Here is a 20185-nt window from a genome sequence, read left to right as displayed (position 1 = left end):
ATCATATGACATTTAATCCTCATTATGGGGAGGTGCTAATGTTGTGGTATTGACACAGGACGAGCATCCCGGAGACCCAGGGTAATAAGAACTAGGAGCAGGAGTAGGCCATCTGGCCCTTCGAGCCTAGGTTCGAATCCCACCATAGCAGATGTTAAAGTTTAATCCAATTAAAAAACAAATATAGAATTAAACATCTATAGTCGATTGCCGTATGAAGCCCATCTGGTTCACTAATGCCCTTTAGGGAAGGAAATCTGTTGTTCTTACCTGGTCTGGCCTGCAGGAGGCTCCAGATCCACAGCAATGTGGTTGACTCTTAGGTGGCCCAGCAAGCCACTCAGTTCAAGGTTAATTAGGGGTGAGCAATAAATGATGACCCAGCCTGCGATGCCCTCATCCCATGAATGAGTTCTTAAAAAATTATATGCTTTGTTTTGTGGAAATGATGCGATGTTTCTGTCCCAAGTGGAAAATTGGGCAGGGGACCTGGTATAACTTAGTCCAGATACAATTCCAGATACAGATAGGGGCTGTTTAGCACAGGGCTAAATCGCTGGCTTTGAAAGCAGACCAAGGCAGGCCAGCAGCACGGTTCAATTCCCGTACCAGCCTCCCCGAACAGGCGCCGGAATGTGGCGACTAGGGGCTTTTCACAGTAACTTCATTGAAGCCTACTCGTGACAATAAACGATTTTCATTTTTCATTTTCATTCCGATGCCACCCAGCCAAAATTATTCAGGTTTTACTACAGATGCCAGAGTACAATTTTAGTCCCAAAGACTCCTGATCGTCTGTTTGCTCCTCCCTTCATATTTCCCCCATTCATCTGTGATGCTGACTCTGGCTCAAAGTTCACTCCATGTGCTTTAACACTGACGGATAGCGGAACCGCCCAAGGGGGCCGAGGGAAAGGAGGGTGGAAGGGGCGAGGTCAACAGTTTCTGTCTTCAACTGGCACCCAAACTCTCGGATGGGTAGCAATCAGAAACAGGTACCCTGGCTGATTTCTCCCTCTTTGAAGTCTGGTATGAAGTCTTACAACACCAGGTTAAAGTCCAACAGGTTTGTTTCGATGTCACTAGCTTTCGGAGCGCTGCTCCTTCCTCAGGTGAATGAAGAGGACAGACCTCTTCATTCACCTGAGGAAGGAGCAGCGCTCCGAAAGCTAGTGACATCGAAACAAACCTGTTGGACTTTAACCTGGTGTTGTAAGACTTCGTACTTTGAAGTCTGGGGCATTGAAGCCCTTAATGTAATTCCAGCTGCGTTCAGCTCACCCAGACCTGAGATTCACTGAAACAGCAAAATCCTGCAGTTTGATTCCCACAGACTGTGGATCAAATCTAAGCTCTGCCACATCCAGCCGTGATTGGTGGTGGGATATAACAACTGACAGGAGTAGGAGGCTTCACAGATATCCCCACCCTGAATGATGGAGGGGACCAGCACATCAGTGTAAAAAATACAACTGAAGCATTTGCAACAATCTTCAGCCAGAAGAGCTGCATGGATGATCCATCCCGGCCTCATCCTGAGGTGCGTGGCATTACAGATGCCAATCGTCAGCCAATTCAATTCACGCTTCGTAATATCTAGAAAGAGCTGAAGACATTGGATACGGCAAAGGCGTTGGGCCCTGACAATATTCCAGCCATACTACTGAAGGCTTGTGCCCCAAAGCTTGCCACACCCTTCGTCAAGTTGTTCCGGTACAGCTACAACACTGGCAAAATTGACCATGTACATCCTGTCCATGGAAAGCAGAATAATTCAAACTGGCAAATTACTGCCCCGTCAGTCTACCCTCCATCATCACCTAAGTGACGGAGGTTTATTGTCAACAGCGCTACCAAGCATCACCTACACAGTTACAACCTGTTTACAGACACACAGTTTGGGTTCCGCCATGTCCACTTGGCTGTCCCTTACAACTTTGGTCCAAGCACGGACAGAACAACCGAAGTTCAGAGGTTAGGTGAGAGTCACTGCCCTTGACGTCAAGGCCACATTTGACCGAGTGTGGCAACAAGGAACCCCAGTAAAATTGAAGGCAGTGGGAATTGGGAAAACTCTCCTCCAGCTGGACTCATTCCCAACAAACCGGAAGATGGTTGAGGCTAATCATCTGACCCGCCCCCCCCCCTCCCCTCGTCCAAGGACATGGCTGCAGGAGTTCCTCAGGGTAATGTCTTGGGCCTAACCATCTTTGGCTGCTTTGTCAATAACCTTCCCTCCAACATCAGGTTAGAAGTGAGGATGTTAATGGGCGGCATGTGGTGCAGTGGTTAGCACTGGGACTGTGGCGCTGAGGACCAGGCTTCGAATCCCGGCCCTGTGTCACTCTCCGTGTGGAGTTTGCACATTCTCCCCATGTCAGCGTGGGTTTCACCCCCACAACCCAAAGATGTGCAGGTTAGGTGGATTGGCCACGTTAAATTGTCCCTCAATTGGAAAAGAAAAATAATTGGCTACTCTAAATTTATAAAAAAAGAAGTGGGGATGTTTGCTGATGGCAGCAGAATGTTCAGCACCATTCACAACTTCTGAGATACTGAAGCAGTTTGTGGAGCAAGTCTTGGACAATATTCAGTGTGTGATCAAGTCTCTGAGCTCCGAGGTGACCCACTGAATCAAGCTGACAAGCTGGCACCAAAAGTGTCAAAATGTTCTTGGAACATCCCCACCGATATCTTTTGACGGGGAAAAAAGAAGAACGTGAGGGGTGACGGTTTCCTGCCCCTTAGAATTATGGACAGGGTTACTTTAAATCCAAATCAAAATGTTGTTGAAAATGTTTTTGCATGCTGCCCTTTAATCTTTTCCGTTTTCAAAACATGCTTCTTTATCTTCCCACTCAATAATCTATTGGTTGGTTGCAACACTCTTTTGAGTAAAGTAGTCACAGGAGGATCCCCTCGATGACTGTCAGGTCGTCCTTCACAGTAAAGAACTGAGGGCATTGCCCTTTTTGCCAGCCATTTGCGAGGTGGTGCCTCAAATGCTGCAGAAGAGGGTCTTTGGCAGTCTCTTCACGAATGCTGATCACTCTTTCATCTGAGGCCGGGAGGTTGCTGGCACGCAGCTGCACCTGTGCCTCAATCTGGCGGATGAGGTTAACCTGTTCACAGGGCGAGGTGATGGAGCATGACAGGGCATCCGCAATTATCAGCTCCTTGCCTGGTGTGTATACTAACTCAGAATCGTACCTTCGGAGTCGAAGGAGAATGCGCTGAAGCCTGGGCGTCATGTCATTCAAGTCCTTATAAATGATATGGACCAAGGGTCTGTGGTCAGTCTCCACTGTGAATGTTGGTAGACCGTAGACATAGTCATGGAACTTTACAATGCCGGTTAGGAGGCCCAGGCACTCTTTTTCTATCTGGGCGTACCTCTGTTCAGTAGGAGTCATGGCCCTTGACCCATGGGGCTGTTTAGCACAGGGCTAAATCGCTGGCTTTGAATGCAGACCAAGGCAGGCCAGCAGCACGGTTCAATTCCCGTAACAGCCTCCACGAACAGGCGCCGGAATGTGGCGACTAGGGGCTTTTCACAGTAACTTCATTGAAGCCTACTTGTGACAATAAGCAATTTTCATTTCATAAGCAACTGGAGCCCAGGACGAGGAGTCATCCCTCTGGAGGTGCACCGCACCAATGCCATCCTGGCTTGCATCCATGGAGATTTTTGTTTCCCTGTCCAGGTCAAAAAACACTAGTACTCCTGGAGCAGTGGTGAGCTTTGCTTTGAGCTCGAGCCACTCTGCTTGATGTGTGGGTAGCCACTGGAATGCAGTGGCCTTCTTCACCAGATGCCTGAAAGCCGTGGTGTGTGAGGCCACGTTGGGAATGAATTTTCCCAAGATGTTCACCATTCCGAGGAAGCGTAATACCGCCTTTTTGTCTTCCAGGGTTTTCATGGCGTTAATGGCCTTGACCTTGTCCGAATCTGGTTGCACACCCTGCCGGGATATCTGGTCATCCAAGAACTTGATGGATGACATGCCAAAGGAGCACTTGGCCTTGTTCAACTTGAGGCCGTTTGCATGGACACGTCGAAAGACTTGTTTGAGACGAGATGTGTTCCTCGGGGGTCGTGGACCATATGATTACATCATCTACGTAGACAGGCACACCCTCAATGCCCTCCATTAATCTGCTCCATGATCCTGTGGAAGATTTCAGAGGCTGAGACAATGCCGAACGGCATACGGTTATAACAGTACCTGCCAAATGGTGTGTTGAACGTGCAGAGCTTCCTGCTGGACTCGTCCAGTTGTATCTGCCAGAAGCCACGCGATGCATCTAGCTTCGTGAAGAATTTGGCATGTGCCATCTCACTGGTCAGTTCTTCCCGCTTCGGGATCGGGTAGTGTTCCGGCATTATGTTCCGATTAAGATCTTTGGGATCTATGCATATCCGCAACTCTCCTGAGGGCTTCTTCACACCGACCATCGAGCTGACCCAGTCAGTCGGTTCCGTTACTTTGGAGATGATGCCCTGGTCTTGGAGCTGCTGTAGCTGTGCCTTTAAACATTCCTTCAGAGGAGCCGGCTCCCGGCTTGGTGCATGGATTACAGGCGTGGCATCAGGCCTGAGTAGGATCTTGTAGCAGTATGTCAGCGTGCCATTCCACTAAACACATCCGGGTATTGCGCCAGGATGTCATCAATGGCAGCCTGAAGATCCACATTGGAAGAAGACATGGCATGGACTTGCTGTACGAGGTTGAGTAGCTTGCATGCATGGGCACCAAGCAGGCATGCCTTATCAGGCTTGACGATTTCGAATCGCAGTGTGGCATTGATGGTCTTGTTGGAGATGAATAGATGACAAGATCCTAGTGCAGTTATGGCATTGCCATTATAATCGAGGAGCTGGCAGGCTGGCGGAAGAATTTTGGGTTGCTTTTTAATAGTCAAAATCAGCTTGAGAGATGAGATTAGCAGAAGCACCAGTGTCCAGCTTGAACTGGATGCTGCATTGATTTACATGTATGACAGCACGCCATTCGTCCGTGGAATCCACATTGAGGATAGATAGGCGTCTTGCTGAATTTGAGGAGGCATACTCACATGTAGTGATGATGCCCACACGATAGGGGGACTCCAGGCAGTCATCCTCTGGATCCGTAGTGCTACCAGGATCAGAATCCAGTAAACCTTGCTGTACACATCGAACGTGCTTGCGTTGGAATTGGGATCGCTGGCCCTTGACTGGTGGTGCAGACCTGCACAAGGCTGCATAATGCCCAGGCTTCCCGCAATTTAAACACCGCCGGCCATTTGCAGGGTATTGCTGCTTTAAGTGGGCGGTGCCGCAGTTCGGGCACGTCATGACGTTGATGTTGTTACGCTCCGTGCGTCGTCGCACATGCGCAGTGCGGTCAGCCGACGTTCGCACCTGCGCAGTTTGGTTTTCAGCCGCTTCGTTCTCCCATTCGTGTTGCGCATGCATGGGGCCCCGGGAAAAGCGTGCAAAATGGACGCTTTCATCGATACTGAGGCGCTGCATCCGGGCGATGGCCTGTACACTCTCTGCCTCGTGGGAGGCAAGTTTTTCGTATTCTGCCGATTTGAGACGGCAGTACCGATTTCTCGCATGCTCATGCACTATACACGTCTCGATTGCGACTGGCAGAGTCATGTGCTTAATTTTGAAGAGTTGCTCCCGCAAGGAATCGGAGTGCACCCCAAACACGATCTGATCCCTGATGATGGAATCAGCGGTGTCACCATAATTGCAGGACTGCGCTAATATACGGAGATGAGTTAGAAAGGATTGGAAAAGTTCATCCTTACCCTGAAGGCGTTGCTGGAAGATATAGCGCTCAAAGCTCCCCGTAGCTGTGGAGGGGCCTGGATCTTCTCCATGCCGCTGGAAGGCACTTGCTGGTCGTCACGGAATCACTCGAAGTAAACCACTTGGAGAAAATAGACTACTGGTACCATGTCGTGTTAATCACCCTAGGGTAACACGTACTGCAACTGGATGCAGTTCTACTTGAAAGTAGACTCCAAACTGTAATATTGGTTCAATACGCTTTATTGAACTTGTTTAGCAGTGCACACAGTTCGCTGTGGGTTTGACACTCTACTAATCTAAGCATGCTTACTATAACTAACTGGACCAGACTAGCTCTGAGCCACATGTAGAAGGTGCTAACTGATATATACACCCTGAATGTCACTACAGTTGTCACCAATGGAAAGAGGCAGAGTGCTGATGCCTCATGTGCTTTATAGTGGGAAACCCCCCTCTAGTGTTCTGCCTGGTGATTGGTTGTGTTCTGTCCTGTGTGTTGATTGGCTGAAAAGGTGTCTGTCACTGCCTGTCTGTATCTCATTATGTGCATGAGTTCATATCATGACAGTGATGGGGGTGGGAATGTTTATGGTACCATGTTTACGACGCTGTTATTGTTATTATAAAAATTGCAAATACCCTAATAAAATTATTTTTTAAATAAAAAGCTTAGTGTTGGACCAATAATCTTTCATGTTACAAATCCCGATAACATTGAACCTCAAACTAACCTGCATTGTACAGAGCTTTTATGTTGGTCCAAAGTTATGCTCCATGTCACATCCTATGGTTTTCCTATTCTGAGCCGGAATTATCCGGCCATCGTGATTCACTTTTCCTGCTGGCATCACACCTCCACCCGTGGGTCTCCTGGCGACGTGGAGTGAGTTCAATGGGAAATCCCACTGACACGCGGCAGGAGTAGAGAATCCCTCTGCTAGCGAATGGCACACTGCCGAGAAACACGCTGCTGGGGGCCTGGAGAATCGAGCCCCTGACCTTTTGTGCATTTTCCCTCCTCTTGCCTCCATATTGCTGGCTGAGCCAGGTAGTTTTATATGTAGAAGAATAAAAACTTTCACATGCGTTAAAAACTGGAATCCTAACTAGGGGTCCATGTGATTCAAGTATCGAATAATCAATACTGGTGAGTGAGTTACAGCATGGAATCTAATCAAAGGGTTTAATTGATTTGTAGAAAGAATAGTGGATAATTGGCAGTGGGTCTACAGGATGGAATCAAATTGAGATGCCAATTGGTTTACATTTAGAATAATGGATATTTGGGAGTTTGTTGCAGCTGAAGTGTAATTGAGAGGTTTGAATATAGAATAAAGGATTCCTGGGTGTTCATTTGGAACTCTCTTCCTGAAAAGGTGGAGGAAGCAGTCTTTGAGGCAGAGTTGGATAGAGTCTTGGTCAGCAAGACTGTGATAGGTTATCGGGAGTAGATGGGATGCAGATATGAAGTTACTGTCAGATCAGCCATGATCTTATTAAATGGCGGAATAGGCTCGAGGGGCTGAATGGCCTACTCCTTGTTCGTATGTGCGTGTGGTTGTATGTTATGGGCTGGAATCTCAGCGAGTAGTTAACAAATAGAATAATAGATTCCTGGGAGTGTGTTGTGGGCTGGAATCTAATCAAGGGGATTCAATATAGAATAACGGATTCCTGAGATTGAGATACAGACTGGAATCTAGTCAAAGAGGTTTAAATATAGAATAAAGGATTCCCGGGGGTGCGTTAAGGGCTGTGTGGTAGCTTGGCCGCTTTAAAGGGGCGGCTTTCCGATCCACGTGACCAGCTCGGGACCAATTGCACAGGAGGGCATGAACCTTGACCAATCAAGAAAGCGCGCGTGGGGCCCTGAGAGCAAGGGCCTGGGCAGTGTGGACCCCAGAGCTGGAGAATCAAGACCTATCCAGCCTATCCAGAATTATTGTGTGCCTGTATATAGTTGCATTTTCCTACTGGTAGTAAATCCCTGTTGTTGCTAGAAACCTTCAGTGTATTGTCTCGTGCCACCACATTTGCGGCAAGGTAAACGGTTTGATTGTTAGTCTTCAACAGTTCGGGATTTGATGATGGAAGGAAAATAACCTCCAGATGAGAGTTGCGAATCTTTGACGGTGGCACCCAAAAAAGTGAGTAAAATGCCAATGATCAGGAGCCGAAGACTGGAGTCATTACATCAAATGTCTCCACTATTTATTCACAGCAAATAGCAAAGAAGATGAGCAGTAGGTGATACTTTTGATGGTTTGTGGGCCTCAAGCTTACAACCTGATAAGAAATCTGTGCCCCCTGAGGCTCCGCACTCAAAAGCCTTCGACCATTTAGCTACATTGTTCATCGAGCATTTTTATGCCAGGCCCTCGATCATCCTACAGCGGTACAAATGCAGCTCTGCTGTTACGGACCCAGAAGAGTCCATCTCCGCCTTCGTAGCCGGGCTCCGCCAAATGGCTGTGCATTGTGAGTTTGGTGCAGCGCTCAGCGATGTGCTACCCAACTGCCTAGTTTGCGGGATCAACAATCTCAGCATCCAAAAATAACTCCTGGCTCAAACTAAAATAACGTTAGAAAAAGCAATCGAGGTAGCTCAGGTGACGGAGTGCGCTGAAAAAGACGCATCTCAGCTCCAAAGCGTGGGGTGGTATGGCTCTGAGGTGCAAGACAAAATCAACAGGCACAGTAGAGAACCAGACTCAATCCTCGGGGCAGGATCAAAGTCTGAAAACTGGGAAAAGAATGGGTCGTCAGCCCAAAACAGATGGATGCTATCGATGTGGAGGAGGTCATCCCCAGGAAGCTTGCCATTCTCGTGGGTTTGTCTATTTCCTTTGCAACCGAAGAGGCCATATCCAGGCTCGATGCTGCGTGAGGTAAAATGTGCCAACGCAAAAGAAAAAAACAACAGCAGTAATTCACGACATCACTGAACCAAGTGGAGAAGAGCTCTTGAGGAGGAGCTCAAAATGTACCGTCTGAATATCATCAAAGACATTAAGGCAGCCCCAGTCGAAATAATTCTGCAAGTGAATGGAAGACCTTTGAAAGTGAAGGTCAATACCAGAGCATCGGTTATAGTTCTGGGGGAGCAAACGTTTGAATATATTTGAGAAGGGGCTCAGACCCTGAATTTCGGCAGCTCGATGGCCAAACTGTCAACCCCACTTGGGGAAAACCTAAACATTCGTGGGGCCACCAGTACGCCAAGAGCTGCCCAGCTGCCTTTGATTGTCAAAGGGGCACAGACCAAGCCTGATGGGAAGGGGCCAGTTACAATGAATTAAACTAAATTGGCTGGAAATCTTTAAGATCTCCAATGAAGATATGAGGACGTGTTTCACAGTGAGTTAGGCCGGATCAAGAGTGTGATGGGCAAAATCTGTTGACCCAGACTTGACACCAAAGTATTTTAGGGCCAGACCAGTCCCTTATAACTTGCATCAAAAGGTCGAAGCTGCGCTAAAGCGATTAGAGGAACCGGTAATTAAACCAGCGCAATTTTATGGGTGGGCAACCGCATCCGCGCTGAAGCCATTCTGGTCAATAGGAATATGTGGGGACTATAAACGCACTATCAACAAGGCCACCCAGGTGGCTGAATACCGGATCCCTCCAATTGAGAATCTCTACGCCAAGATCTTGGAGGCCTCACCTACGCGTATCTGCAGTTAGAACGAGCCCCAGAATTTTGCTACGATCAATACACATAAGGGCCTATTTTCAGTACACGAGACTACTTTTCAAATTTTCCTTGACCTGCGCTATTTTCCAGCACACCATGGAAAACCTCTTCAGAATATCCCAAAAGTGATGGTCTACCTAGATGATGTTTTAGTCATGGAACCACATACGAGAGCACATGTCAAGTTTGGAAGACGTATTGAAGTGATTCAGAGATGCGGGAGAAGGCCTTAAATGTGGTAAATCTACCTTTCAGTTCACAGAAGTCTCGAAATTGGGATACCAAGAGGATCCCACAGGTCTACACCCATTTAAAGAAAAAGTCAAAGCCATACAGAGGTTCCAGCATCCAGGAATGCAGCTGAGCTGAAATTGTTCTTGGGAATGGTGAACAATTATGGCAAGTTCATTCCAAACCTGGCCACGCCATTGGCGTCATGACATTGAAACCACTACACCAGTTGCTAAGGAAACAACAACGTTGGCAATAGAAGGAGCTCTGCAATCTTCAAATCTTTCAGTTTATTTGAATCCTGGGAAGCCAATTGTTCTTACATGTGACACCTTGCCCTATAGGATAGGGAACGATCTACCCTTTAAGATGGAGAATGGATCAGAACGGCCAATTTTCCTTTCTTCAAGGACCCTCCCAGAAGTGGAGCAAAATTAGGCTCACTTGAAAAGGAGGGACTGGCCGGCATATATGGTGTTGAAGAGAAAGCAATTGAGTAAGTTGCACTGCGATGCGTTCCTTGCCACTCTCAACAATCGGTATCTCTATCGGCCAACTTCCATCCCTGGGAGTGGCTGGGTTATCATGGACCAGAGTGCATGTCGACTATGTAAGCCATTTCTTGTTTCTTGTTTTGGTAGACGCTCATTCCAAATGGCTATCCATACAAGAGACGGGTGCTACAACCTCAGCGGCTACTGTGCGTGCCTTTCACTGCGTATTCGCCACAAATGGCCTACCAGAATCTATTGTGTCTAATAATGGTACCCCTTTTACTGGGAAGATTTCCAACACTTCTTTCAGACAAATGGGTTTCACCATACCAGGCCAGATCCTGCACCCGAAGGGTTGGTGTACAGGACCGTACAGACCTTTAAAAATGCTAAGAGGAAGCAATTAGACCGGCATTAATCGACCAACTTCCTATTATCCTACAACACGATCCCCCGCGCCACCATGGGGGTCACACCGGCTGAGTTGCTTATAGACCATCACCTCAGAACTCATTTGGACATTCCGTATGGTATTTGCACTTTCTCTCCGTGTTTGCAATGGTCTCACCCCCAAACCCCCAAAATGTGCAGGGTAAGTCGATTGGCCACGCTAAATTGCCCTGAATTGGAAAAATATATAATTGGGTACTCTAAATTTCTTTTTAACATCTTAAAAATAAATGTTAAAAAAAAGAACTTGTTTGGACATGATAGGCGGGAGTTACCCCCCGGCCCGCCGCGTGTTTTTCGGCAGTGAAGGCGGTCCGCCAGCGGGATCGACCGGTCCCGCCGTTGTGAACGGATTTTCACGTCGCCGTGAAACCCGTGTGCAGGCATGGGACTGGAATTTACCGCCGGCGTGTACAGCCGGTAGATCGCACCCAGTATTTCCAATTTGGTGGGGAGGGTGGAGGCACGTCAGGCCTCGCAGAAAAAGCAACATTCTTCACAAAAGAGTGTCAGATCGTTCCAGGTGGGTGACCTAGTTCTAGTTCGGAATTTTGCCTCGGGCCCACTTTGGTTAGCCAGTCAATCATGTCCCAATTGGGACCAATATCATATCTGGTCAGTGTCTGTGCAGGACTGTGCGGAAGCATGTCAACTACATTAGGTGATAGGGGACAGTAACCCCCATGCCAGATCTGATGGGTCCACCTCGTGCTGCCAGCCCTCCTGTGGCCATTCCAAAGCGGAGGGAGCCAGGAATTTCAGAATCAACCCCACCAGCAGTCCACGTGGGAAATGGCGAGAGAGAGCAGCCCTGCAGGAGAGATGGCGTCACCTGAACCATCTCCTACAGATAATAAGACTACCTCCGAGATGGGGAAGCAGCCTGGGGAACTAAGGAGGTCCGCAAGGACTTGAAGGTCCACCGATATACTGATTCTGTGATAAACTCTTTTCCCTTGTGCCTCTTATCCTTGGACTGGATTCTCCGGTTGTTGGGATTCTCTTTTCCCTCCGGCAGCGAACCCTCACCCGTGGCTTTCCCAGCAGCTTGGGGTGGCTTCAATGGGAAATCCCGTTGATAAGCGGCGGGAAGAGAGAATCCCGCCGCCAGCGAACAGAAGCCTGCAGAGAAACACACGGCTGAGGAACCGGAGAATCCAGCCCCTTCAATATAGCACTTGTCTCTAGCTTACTTTGTAACAGGAAACAAAGGAGTTAAGGGGGCAGGGATGTGGTAGCGCAGCCCCTTTAAGGGGGCGGGGCTAGCAGTCCATGTGACTAACTCGGGACTGACCGTGCGGGAGCGTGCAAACCTTGACAAATAGAGAGGAAGTGCGGAGCCCTGGGCGCAGGGACCCGGGCAGTGTGGACTCTGGAGCTGGAATCTAAAGACCTATCCAGCATTGATCTGTAACTGTACATGGATACCGAGGCCCACTGTGAATACACCTCTGTTAGTTGTTACTGGAAGTCTCCAGTATTGTCCCAAGCTATCACAGGCTGGAATCTAACTGATGGGTTTGAATACAGAATGATGGATCCCTGGGAGTGTGTTACAGGCTGGAATCGAACAGAGGAGTTTAAATATAGAATAAAGGATGCTTGAGAGTGTGTTATGGACTAGAATCTAACAGACATTAAATATAGAATAAAGAATCCCTGGGAGTGTGTTACAGATTGGAATCTAACCGAGGAGTCTACATTTGTATGTATTATATAGACAGAATAATGGATGGTCAAAAGTGAAAACTATGGGCCCAGTTTTTATTCTGTATAAGTGAATGAATTTTGAATGAGTTAAAATCTCACCCTATGTAGATGGTATGTGGTATGAGTTGGTTGAAATAATTTGCTAAGCAGGTGAATGAAGCTGTAGTAATTGAATGAAGCTCTAGTAATTGAACTTATTTCTGTCTTTGACTCTTACCGCTGTTAAACTTTGTCAAACGGGCGGTGGCATAGTGGTTAGCACTGCTGCCTCACAACACGCTGGACCCAAGTTCAATTTTGCCCTCGGGTGACTGTGTGAACATAGAACATACAGTGCAGAAGGAGGCCATTCGGCCCATCGAGTCTGCACCCATTAGCAAGCTAGGCACCTGTCACATTATTCTCCTTCTTCTCTCCTTCCCAAAGTTCAGCTCAAATTTTCCAACAAGCTGGATGTTATCTAGACTCAGTGTGCCAACAGAATTTTTTTTTGAAAATTAATACTTTTTTTACTCACCATACCAGCTCAAGGTCAAACATATCCCCAGGCTTCTTAATGCTATTCTCGGTTTATGCGGCTTTATTACATAGAATTCTAGGATTTCACTAGATTTTTACCAGTGTTTTGAGGACCACATTCCATAATTCCATCGGAAAACCACAAACAGGTGGACTTGGGCTTTTATCTTGTCTGTTTTATTTTTATTTTGATCAGTTTATTCCCAAAATACAGTTTACATTGTTCAGCTGGTGCTGGATATTCTAGTGTAGCTTGGACAGAGTACTCGGCACTGCTTAAACTGGGTTTCAAATGCCGCTACAGCCAATGGGCTGTTTGACGAGTACAATGCGTCACATGTAAATCAGACCTACAGTGGTTTTTACCAAGGGCACCGGGAGGGTTAACACCCAGTGAATGTTTTGGAGGATCATCTGACAAGGACCTCCCTTGGGGTCCTCCGGTGTTCCCCAGCACCCCCTTTCGAATTCTTGGTGCCTGTTGCCAACAAGCAAGTCTCAGCTGGTGACTGAGCCTTTGTCCAATACACTAAGCCAGCAGTGGAATCCATTTACAAACCAAGAGGGTGTGTGTTACACACTTTCGCAGATGACAGTCTGCTGCCTTATTCTGATATTAAACGGAACATTTTCAACGCAGCCAGGAGGACAGTTCCAACGCTGGGCCTTAACCATAGTGGGAAATAGTCTTAGTAACCTTTACAACACTGGAAACGCTGATGCGCTGTGTGAGGCATTGATCACTTTTCTTTTTCAAGTGGGTGGTCTTGGGAAGAGCCCTTCTTACACACTAGGGCTGGTGTTTTGAATGAATGAAGCCATACCTCATGTTTGCACATCTAGGGAATTAATAAGTGTTGTGTTGGGTGCTCTGGATCCGTGGAACACATACAGGCCACCAACACTTAAAATAGTACAACACTATTTTATTAATTAGAAACTGTTGAACATACTTTCACTGTGGGTTAACACGATGTTAGATTAAACTAAAGACCTATGCCTGTCCTAACCAGTCTATGCACTCAGCACACGGTGAAGATCTGTGCTGTAAGCTGTAAGCTCTGTCCTTCTGGGAGGCTGCATCCCGAATGAGCGGGAACTCTGATGCTCTCTGTCTATATAGTGAGTGTGCTCTAACTGGTGATTGGCTGCGGTGTTGTGTGCGTTGATTGGTCTTGCTGTGTGTCCATCAGTGTGTGTGTCTGCACCATGATGTACTGGTGTATATTATGACAATAAGCACATTGCCCGTGACGTTGTGATTCACTCAGGGAGAGGGCAAGACCCTGGTACAGCGGCCATTTGCAAAATTGGTCACACTATGCTGTGATGAATTATGGGTTTATAAGCAACAGCAATCCAACTGTACTGAACTAAAATAGTCATTCTCCATGTCTAGACCTAGATTGAAAACCTCACTGCTAACACTTTGCTCGAACGCCACACACATGCTCTTTGGCTGATGAGACGTTGGAGAGTGTCTTGAAAAAGGGATCTTGTGCTATGATTTATCCTCCCCTGTGTCCAAGGATGTTGAGGTTAATTGTAGTGCCTTCCCCCCCCCCCCACCCTTCTCCCCACCCCATCCAGCAGCTGCCCCGCCCCCCCCCCCCCCCCAACTACTCCGGCCCCACCACCAATATCAGCTAACTCAGCCGAACCAACCACCCTGGGACTGAATGGTACAGGACATCACCTTTTACCCAGAAGCTGATTGGGGGAGCTCCGGGGCGGGATTCACCAATAATGGACCAAGTCTCCCACGCCAGTGTAAAAATGCTGGCGGTCCACCCTGGTCTTTCCTTAGGAAAGTTCTGAATGATTCTCCCATCTGCAGGGGGCTGGCAGGGCCCCGGATTGGTTCTCTGGCTGTGGATACGGGGCCCCGCATGGCCGCCACGTGGGACATGGCGGACTTGGACCGCGGAGCGGCACCAAAAATGTAGGCCCCCCCCCCAAGATCACGCGGGTCCGTGACGCCCGATCGCTCCACTGGCCATCCATGAGGCCCCCCCTCCCCCCCCAGTGAACGATCCCCCCACCCCTCGCCACCCTACGTTCCCAACAGCCGATAGGTGGTTAGAACCACGCCGTTGCCCCCGCCCCCCCCGCCAATCGCAGAGGCTTGGAGAATCCAGCCCCTGATCTTTTCAAATGGTACAGTGGGTGTTGATAACACTTGCTCTTCATGGCCAGAACATGTCTATGATACAACAGCAACCTGTGTTCACACAGCACGTTTAACATCATAAAGCATCCCAACACATTTCACAGGAGTGTAGTGGGACAGATCTCGTCACTGAGCCAAGGAAGAAGATGGTAAAATAGGTGAACCAAAAATTTGATCAAAGAGGACTGTCTACATTCTCCCCGTGTCTGTGTGGGTGCCCACCTGAAAGATGTGCACGGTAGGTGCAGAAGCCATGTTAAATTGTCCCTTAATTGGAAAAAAAATGAATTGGGTACTCTAAATTTATATAAATTTATATATTAAAAAAAGAGTGTCTTAAAGTAAGATATCCTGAGAAAAGGGTAAAGAGGCAGAGCAGTTTTGGGAAGGAATTCTGGAGCTTTAGGCCTAGGTGGCTGACAACATAGTTGCCATTCATTGTGTAAAGTTGCAGCACTGCAGCCTCACAGGGCCAGGGACCTTGGTTTGATTCCTACCTTGGGTGACTGCATGGAGTTTGTACGCTCTCCCCCTGTCTGCACGTGTTTCCTCCAGGTGCTCCGGTTTCCTCCCACAGCCCAAAGATGTGCAGATTAGGTGGATTGGCCATGATAAAATTATCCCTTAATGTCCAAAGATAATGGGGACACAAGGCGGGAGAGTAGGCCTGGGTAGAGTGCTCTTTCGAAGGGTTGGTGCAGACGCGATGGGCTGAATGGCCCACCGAGATCACCATGGGTTGTACCACTGTACACAGATAGGGAAGCCAAGGCAATAGAGCAGTTTGAATTTTAAAATCAGGGTATTAGTAGACTGGGAGTTCGTCGACAATCGGCGGTAATGGGTGAAATGGGACTTTATGCAGCTGAGGATATGGCAGCTCAGGTTTCTGAAGAGTGGGAGATTTAGATGCCAGCCACGAAGCAACAGTGGCTGAACTAATACCATTCTGGACACTAATGCTTCCGGACAATAAAGGAGAGTTCTGTTTGTCCTACAAAGGAGCGAGGAATGTCTCACAGAGGTCCTGTGGCGGAAGACTACCAATGATTTAATTCTAATCCGGTATAGGTATGGTCCCCCTTCTCATGGTTACCCTTGTTTCATCTCAGATGCTGCACGGTAAAAAAAGTAAGAAGTTAGAGCAGTGGCCCTCGAGAGAAGCTGGTAGCGGTGAAGGCAAGAACGAAGACACAGAATCGAGTGGAGATTGTGACGATGAAGATGGATGCACGGGATCTGGAAGCGGAGAATTGGGTCGTAAGAAGAAGACAAGTAAGTGGCACTTTTTGCGTGAGCTGTCTTGCCGATTGATGGTTCTAAATAACATTCAGCGAGACTGAGGTCGAGGGACCATTTTTAGGGTTAATTTGATACGTACAAAATCGTTGAATGCCGAACATGCAGTATTACAGTGGAAACTCTCTCACGTTTCATATTAATACAATGGACCCAGTATAGGACAGATAGGTTCCCTGGGGTCTGAAACTCTGGAAGATATTTCATATTCTTACATTAGTCAGTGAATGTTTACAGCTGTATTTGAAACTCGAAGCAGGTAAAGGCAGGACTGAGGCAAGTTGACACTCCGAAGTTGTCAGCTAATCACTTGTGGCAGTGTTCCATGTTTGTGCCTTATGGCTCAAATGCAGGCTGTACAAAGCTGGATAAGATGAACAAATACTTCATATCACATTTGGTACTTAAGTCGAAAGGCAGTTGATAACTCACTGTCAAATTTATTACAACCATCCAGTGTTGGAGAAGTTCAGCCGCCAGTAGACTTTTGACGTGAGATTTATGGTGTTCGGAAGACAATTGTTGGCAAATCGTGTTGACTTTATGCCCCAAGATCACTTTAATTGGGTGGCTTGCATGTTTATTATCATGGTGGCTTGTGGCTGGGAAATTATTGCTTTGAATATGCGTGCCTTCACCCTCTATCAGGATTGTAACTGTCTTCAGAAAATGCTGGAGATATTCCCATCGCTGGAGAGCGGAAAACAGTTCTTTCCAGGCCATGAATCAGGACATCTGCAGCATTTCCTCTTTTTATTTCAGATATAAGGCATCCACAGTATTTTGCTCTTGTTTTATGTTAATCACCCATCATGGTTCCAAGCTGCCCTCCAGAGACCGCCAGGAGAACCTCCGACGGGGAGAGATGGGGGTTTCCCATCTTTTCATTTCACTCTTAAAACGGTGATGAGATTTGACGTCAGCCCCCTAGGGAGATTGTTGTTCACAGACGTTACTCCATCGAGGGAGCCCCATAGACTGGAGTCACAGCATGTAGTGAGTGCAGCGATGGGAATCCCAGCAGGTAGTGAGCCCAATGATGGGAGTCCCAGTAGATAATGAGCCCAGAGACTGGAGTCCCAGCACGTCGTGAGCTCAGAGACTGGAGTCTCAGCAGGTAGTGAGCCCAGAGACTGGGGTGCTAGCAGATAGTGAACCCAGAGACTGGAGTCGCAACAGGTAGTGAGCTCAGAGACTGGTGTCTCAGCAGGTAGTGAGCCCAGAGACTGGGGCCCCAGCAGGTACTGAGCCCAGAGGCTGGAGTCCCAGCAGGTTGTGAGCTCAGAGACTGGAGTCCCAGCAGGTAGTGAGCCCAGAGACTGGTGTCTCAGCAGGTTGTGAGCCCAGAGACTGGAGTCCCAGCAGGTAGTGAGCCCAGAGACTGGTGTCTCAGCAGGTTGTGAGCTCAGAGACTGGAGGCCCAGCAGGTAGTGAGCCCAGAGACTGGGGCCCCAGCAGGTACTGAGCCCAGAGGCTGGAGTCCCAGCAGGTTGTGAGCTCAGAGACTGGAGTCCCAGCAGGTAGTGAGCCCAGAGACTGGAGTCCCAGCATGTTGTGAGCTCAGAGACTGGAGTCCAAGCAGGTAGTGAGCCCAGAGACTGGAGTCCCAGCAGGTAGTGAGCCCAGAGACTGGGGTCCCAGCAGGTAGTGAGCCCAGAGACTGGAGTCCCAGCAGGTAGTGAGCCCAGAGACTGGAGTCCCAGCAGGTAGTAGTGAGCTCTGAGACTGGGGTCCCAGCAGGTAGTGAGCTCAGAGACTGGTGCCCCAGCAGGTTGTGAGCCCTGAGACTGGAGTCCCAGCAGGTAGTGAACCCAGTGGCTGGGGTCCCAGCAGGTAGTGAGCCCAGAGACTGGAGTCCCAGCAGGTAGTGACCTCTGAGACTGGAGTCCCAGCAAGTAGTGAGCCCAGTGACTGGAGTCCCAGCAGGTAGTGAGCCCAGAGACTGGAGTCCCAGCAGGTAGTGAGCCCAGAGACTGGGGTCCCAGCAGGTAGTGAGCCCAGAGACCGGGGCCCCAGCAGGTAGTGAGCCCAGAGACTGTGGTCCCAGCAGGTTGTGAGCCCTGAGACTGGAGTCCCAGCAGGTAGTGAACCCAGAGGCTGGAGTCGCAGCAGGTAGTGAGCCCAGATACTGGGGTCCCAGCAGGTAGTGAGCCCAGAGACTGGAGTCCCAGCAGGTAGTTAGCTCTGAGTCTGGAGTTCCAGCAGGTAGTGAGCCCAGAGACTGGAGTCCCAGCAGGTAGTGAGTCCAGAGACTGGAGTCCCAGCAGGTAGTGAGCCCAGAGACTGGGGTCCCAGCAGGTAGTGAGCCCAGAAACTGGGGTCCCAGCTGGTAGTGAGCCCAGAGACTGGAGTCCCAGCAGGTAGTTAGCTCTGAGACTGGGGTCAGAGCAGGTTGTGAGCCCTGAGACTGGAGTCCCAGCAGGTAGTGAACCCAGAGGCTGGAGTCGCAGCAGGTAGTGAGCCCAGATACTGGGGTCCCAGCAGGTAGTGAGCCCAGAGACTGGAGTCCCAGCAGGTAGTTAGCTCTGAGACTGGAGTCCCAGCAGGTAGTGAGCCCAGAGACTGGAGTCCCAGCAGGTAGTGAGTCCAGAGACTGGAGTCCCAGCAGGTAGTGAGCCCAGAGACTGGGGCCCCAGCAGGTAGTGAGCCCAGAGGCTGGGGTCCCAGCAGGTTGTGAGCCCTGAGACTGGAGTCCCAGCAAGTAGTGAGTCCAGAGACTGGAGTCCCAGCAGGTAGTGAGCCCAGAAACTGGAGTTCCAGCAAGTAGTGAGCCCAGAGACTGGGGTCCCAGCAGGTAGTGAGCCCAGAGGTTGGGTCCCAGCAGGTAGTGAGCTCAGTGACTAGAGTCCCAGCAGGTTGTGAGCTCAGAGACTAGAGTCCTAGCAGGTAGTGAGCCCAGAGACCAGAGTCCCAGCAGGTAGTGAGCCCAGATACTGGAGTTAGCAAGGCTGAGCCATGAACCCTGGGCCTAGACTGGAAACAGTGAACTCTTGTGGACCCTGGAGACTCCAGCTCCAGTGGGCACTAACGGTTGTAACTGGTGCTCCAGCCCCTTGCGTTTGAAAACTGTTGATGAACTTTGAGACTACAAGACTAATAGGAAATGTGCTTCGCGGAGACTCACTCATATTGGGTCAGAAGGATGAAACAAGTTTTAGCCAGCAACTTACATTTGTTTTTTTCCCTCCACCTGTTAATTGGAGTAATCACATCAATCTCTGTGAAGTGAAGAGACATGTTCTGAACAATGTCTCTCTGTGTCAGAGCCAAAGAAAACAATAGAAGTTCAAGTGGAATTGAAATGAGAGTAAGAATTGATCTGAGGTTGATGGAAGGTTGTAACTAAAGCCATCACCTTTACAAACCCTGACATGAGCTTTAACTATTGATAACTAGGGTAATTCCCTGTTGAATTGTTTTGACTGTCAGGTACCTGACGAAGACAGTGAAATGGAGTGAAATCTATGTTCAAGATTCAGGTTGAGCAATATACCATTCCCCCTTCGATTGAGAGAGTCCGAGAGCGGCACAGTGGCGTAGTGGTTAGCCTCACGGTGCTGAGGACCCTGGTTCGATGTTGGCTCCAGGTCACTGTCCATGTGGAGTTTGCACATTCTCCCCGTGTCTGCGTGGGTCTCGCCCCCAGAAGATGTGCAGGGTAAGTGAATTGGCCACGGTAAATTGCCCCTTGATTGGGGGGAAAAAAAGAATTGGATACTAACTTTAAAAAAAGGAGATTGAGAGAGTCCGAGGGTTTGTTTTCATCGTATCCCTGCAGTGCAGAATGAGCCCATTTGGCCCATCATGTC

The 20185-nt window shown here is 48.8% G+C and overlaps 1 protein-coding gene across 2 annotated transcripts in view; it reads left to right on the top strand.

Moving 5' to 3' along the window:
* Positions 1 to 20185, top strand: part of gpc5b (glypican 5b) — a 945490-nt gene that overhangs the window by 645010 nt on the left and 280295 nt on the right. For both annotated transcript variants that reach the window (XM_072474918.1, XM_072474917.1), the window contains one exon: positions 16190 to 16352. In XM_072474918.1, coding sequence (XP_072331019.1) covers positions 16190 to 16352 — 163 coding nt within the window. The remainder of the gene's footprint in view (positions 1 to 16189; positions 16353 to 20185) is intronic.

This window comes from Scyliorhinus torazame, chromosome 14, assembly GCF_047496885.1.
Source record: "Scyliorhinus torazame isolate Kashiwa2021f chromosome 14, sScyTor2.1, whole genome shotgun sequence".
NCBI lineage: Eukaryota > Metazoa > Chordata > Chondrichthyes > Carcharhiniformes > Scyliorhinidae > Scyliorhinus > Scyliorhinus torazame.
The sequence above is the reverse complement of the archived record's forward strand: the minus strand, read 5'-3'. Positions and strand labels throughout refer to the sequence as shown.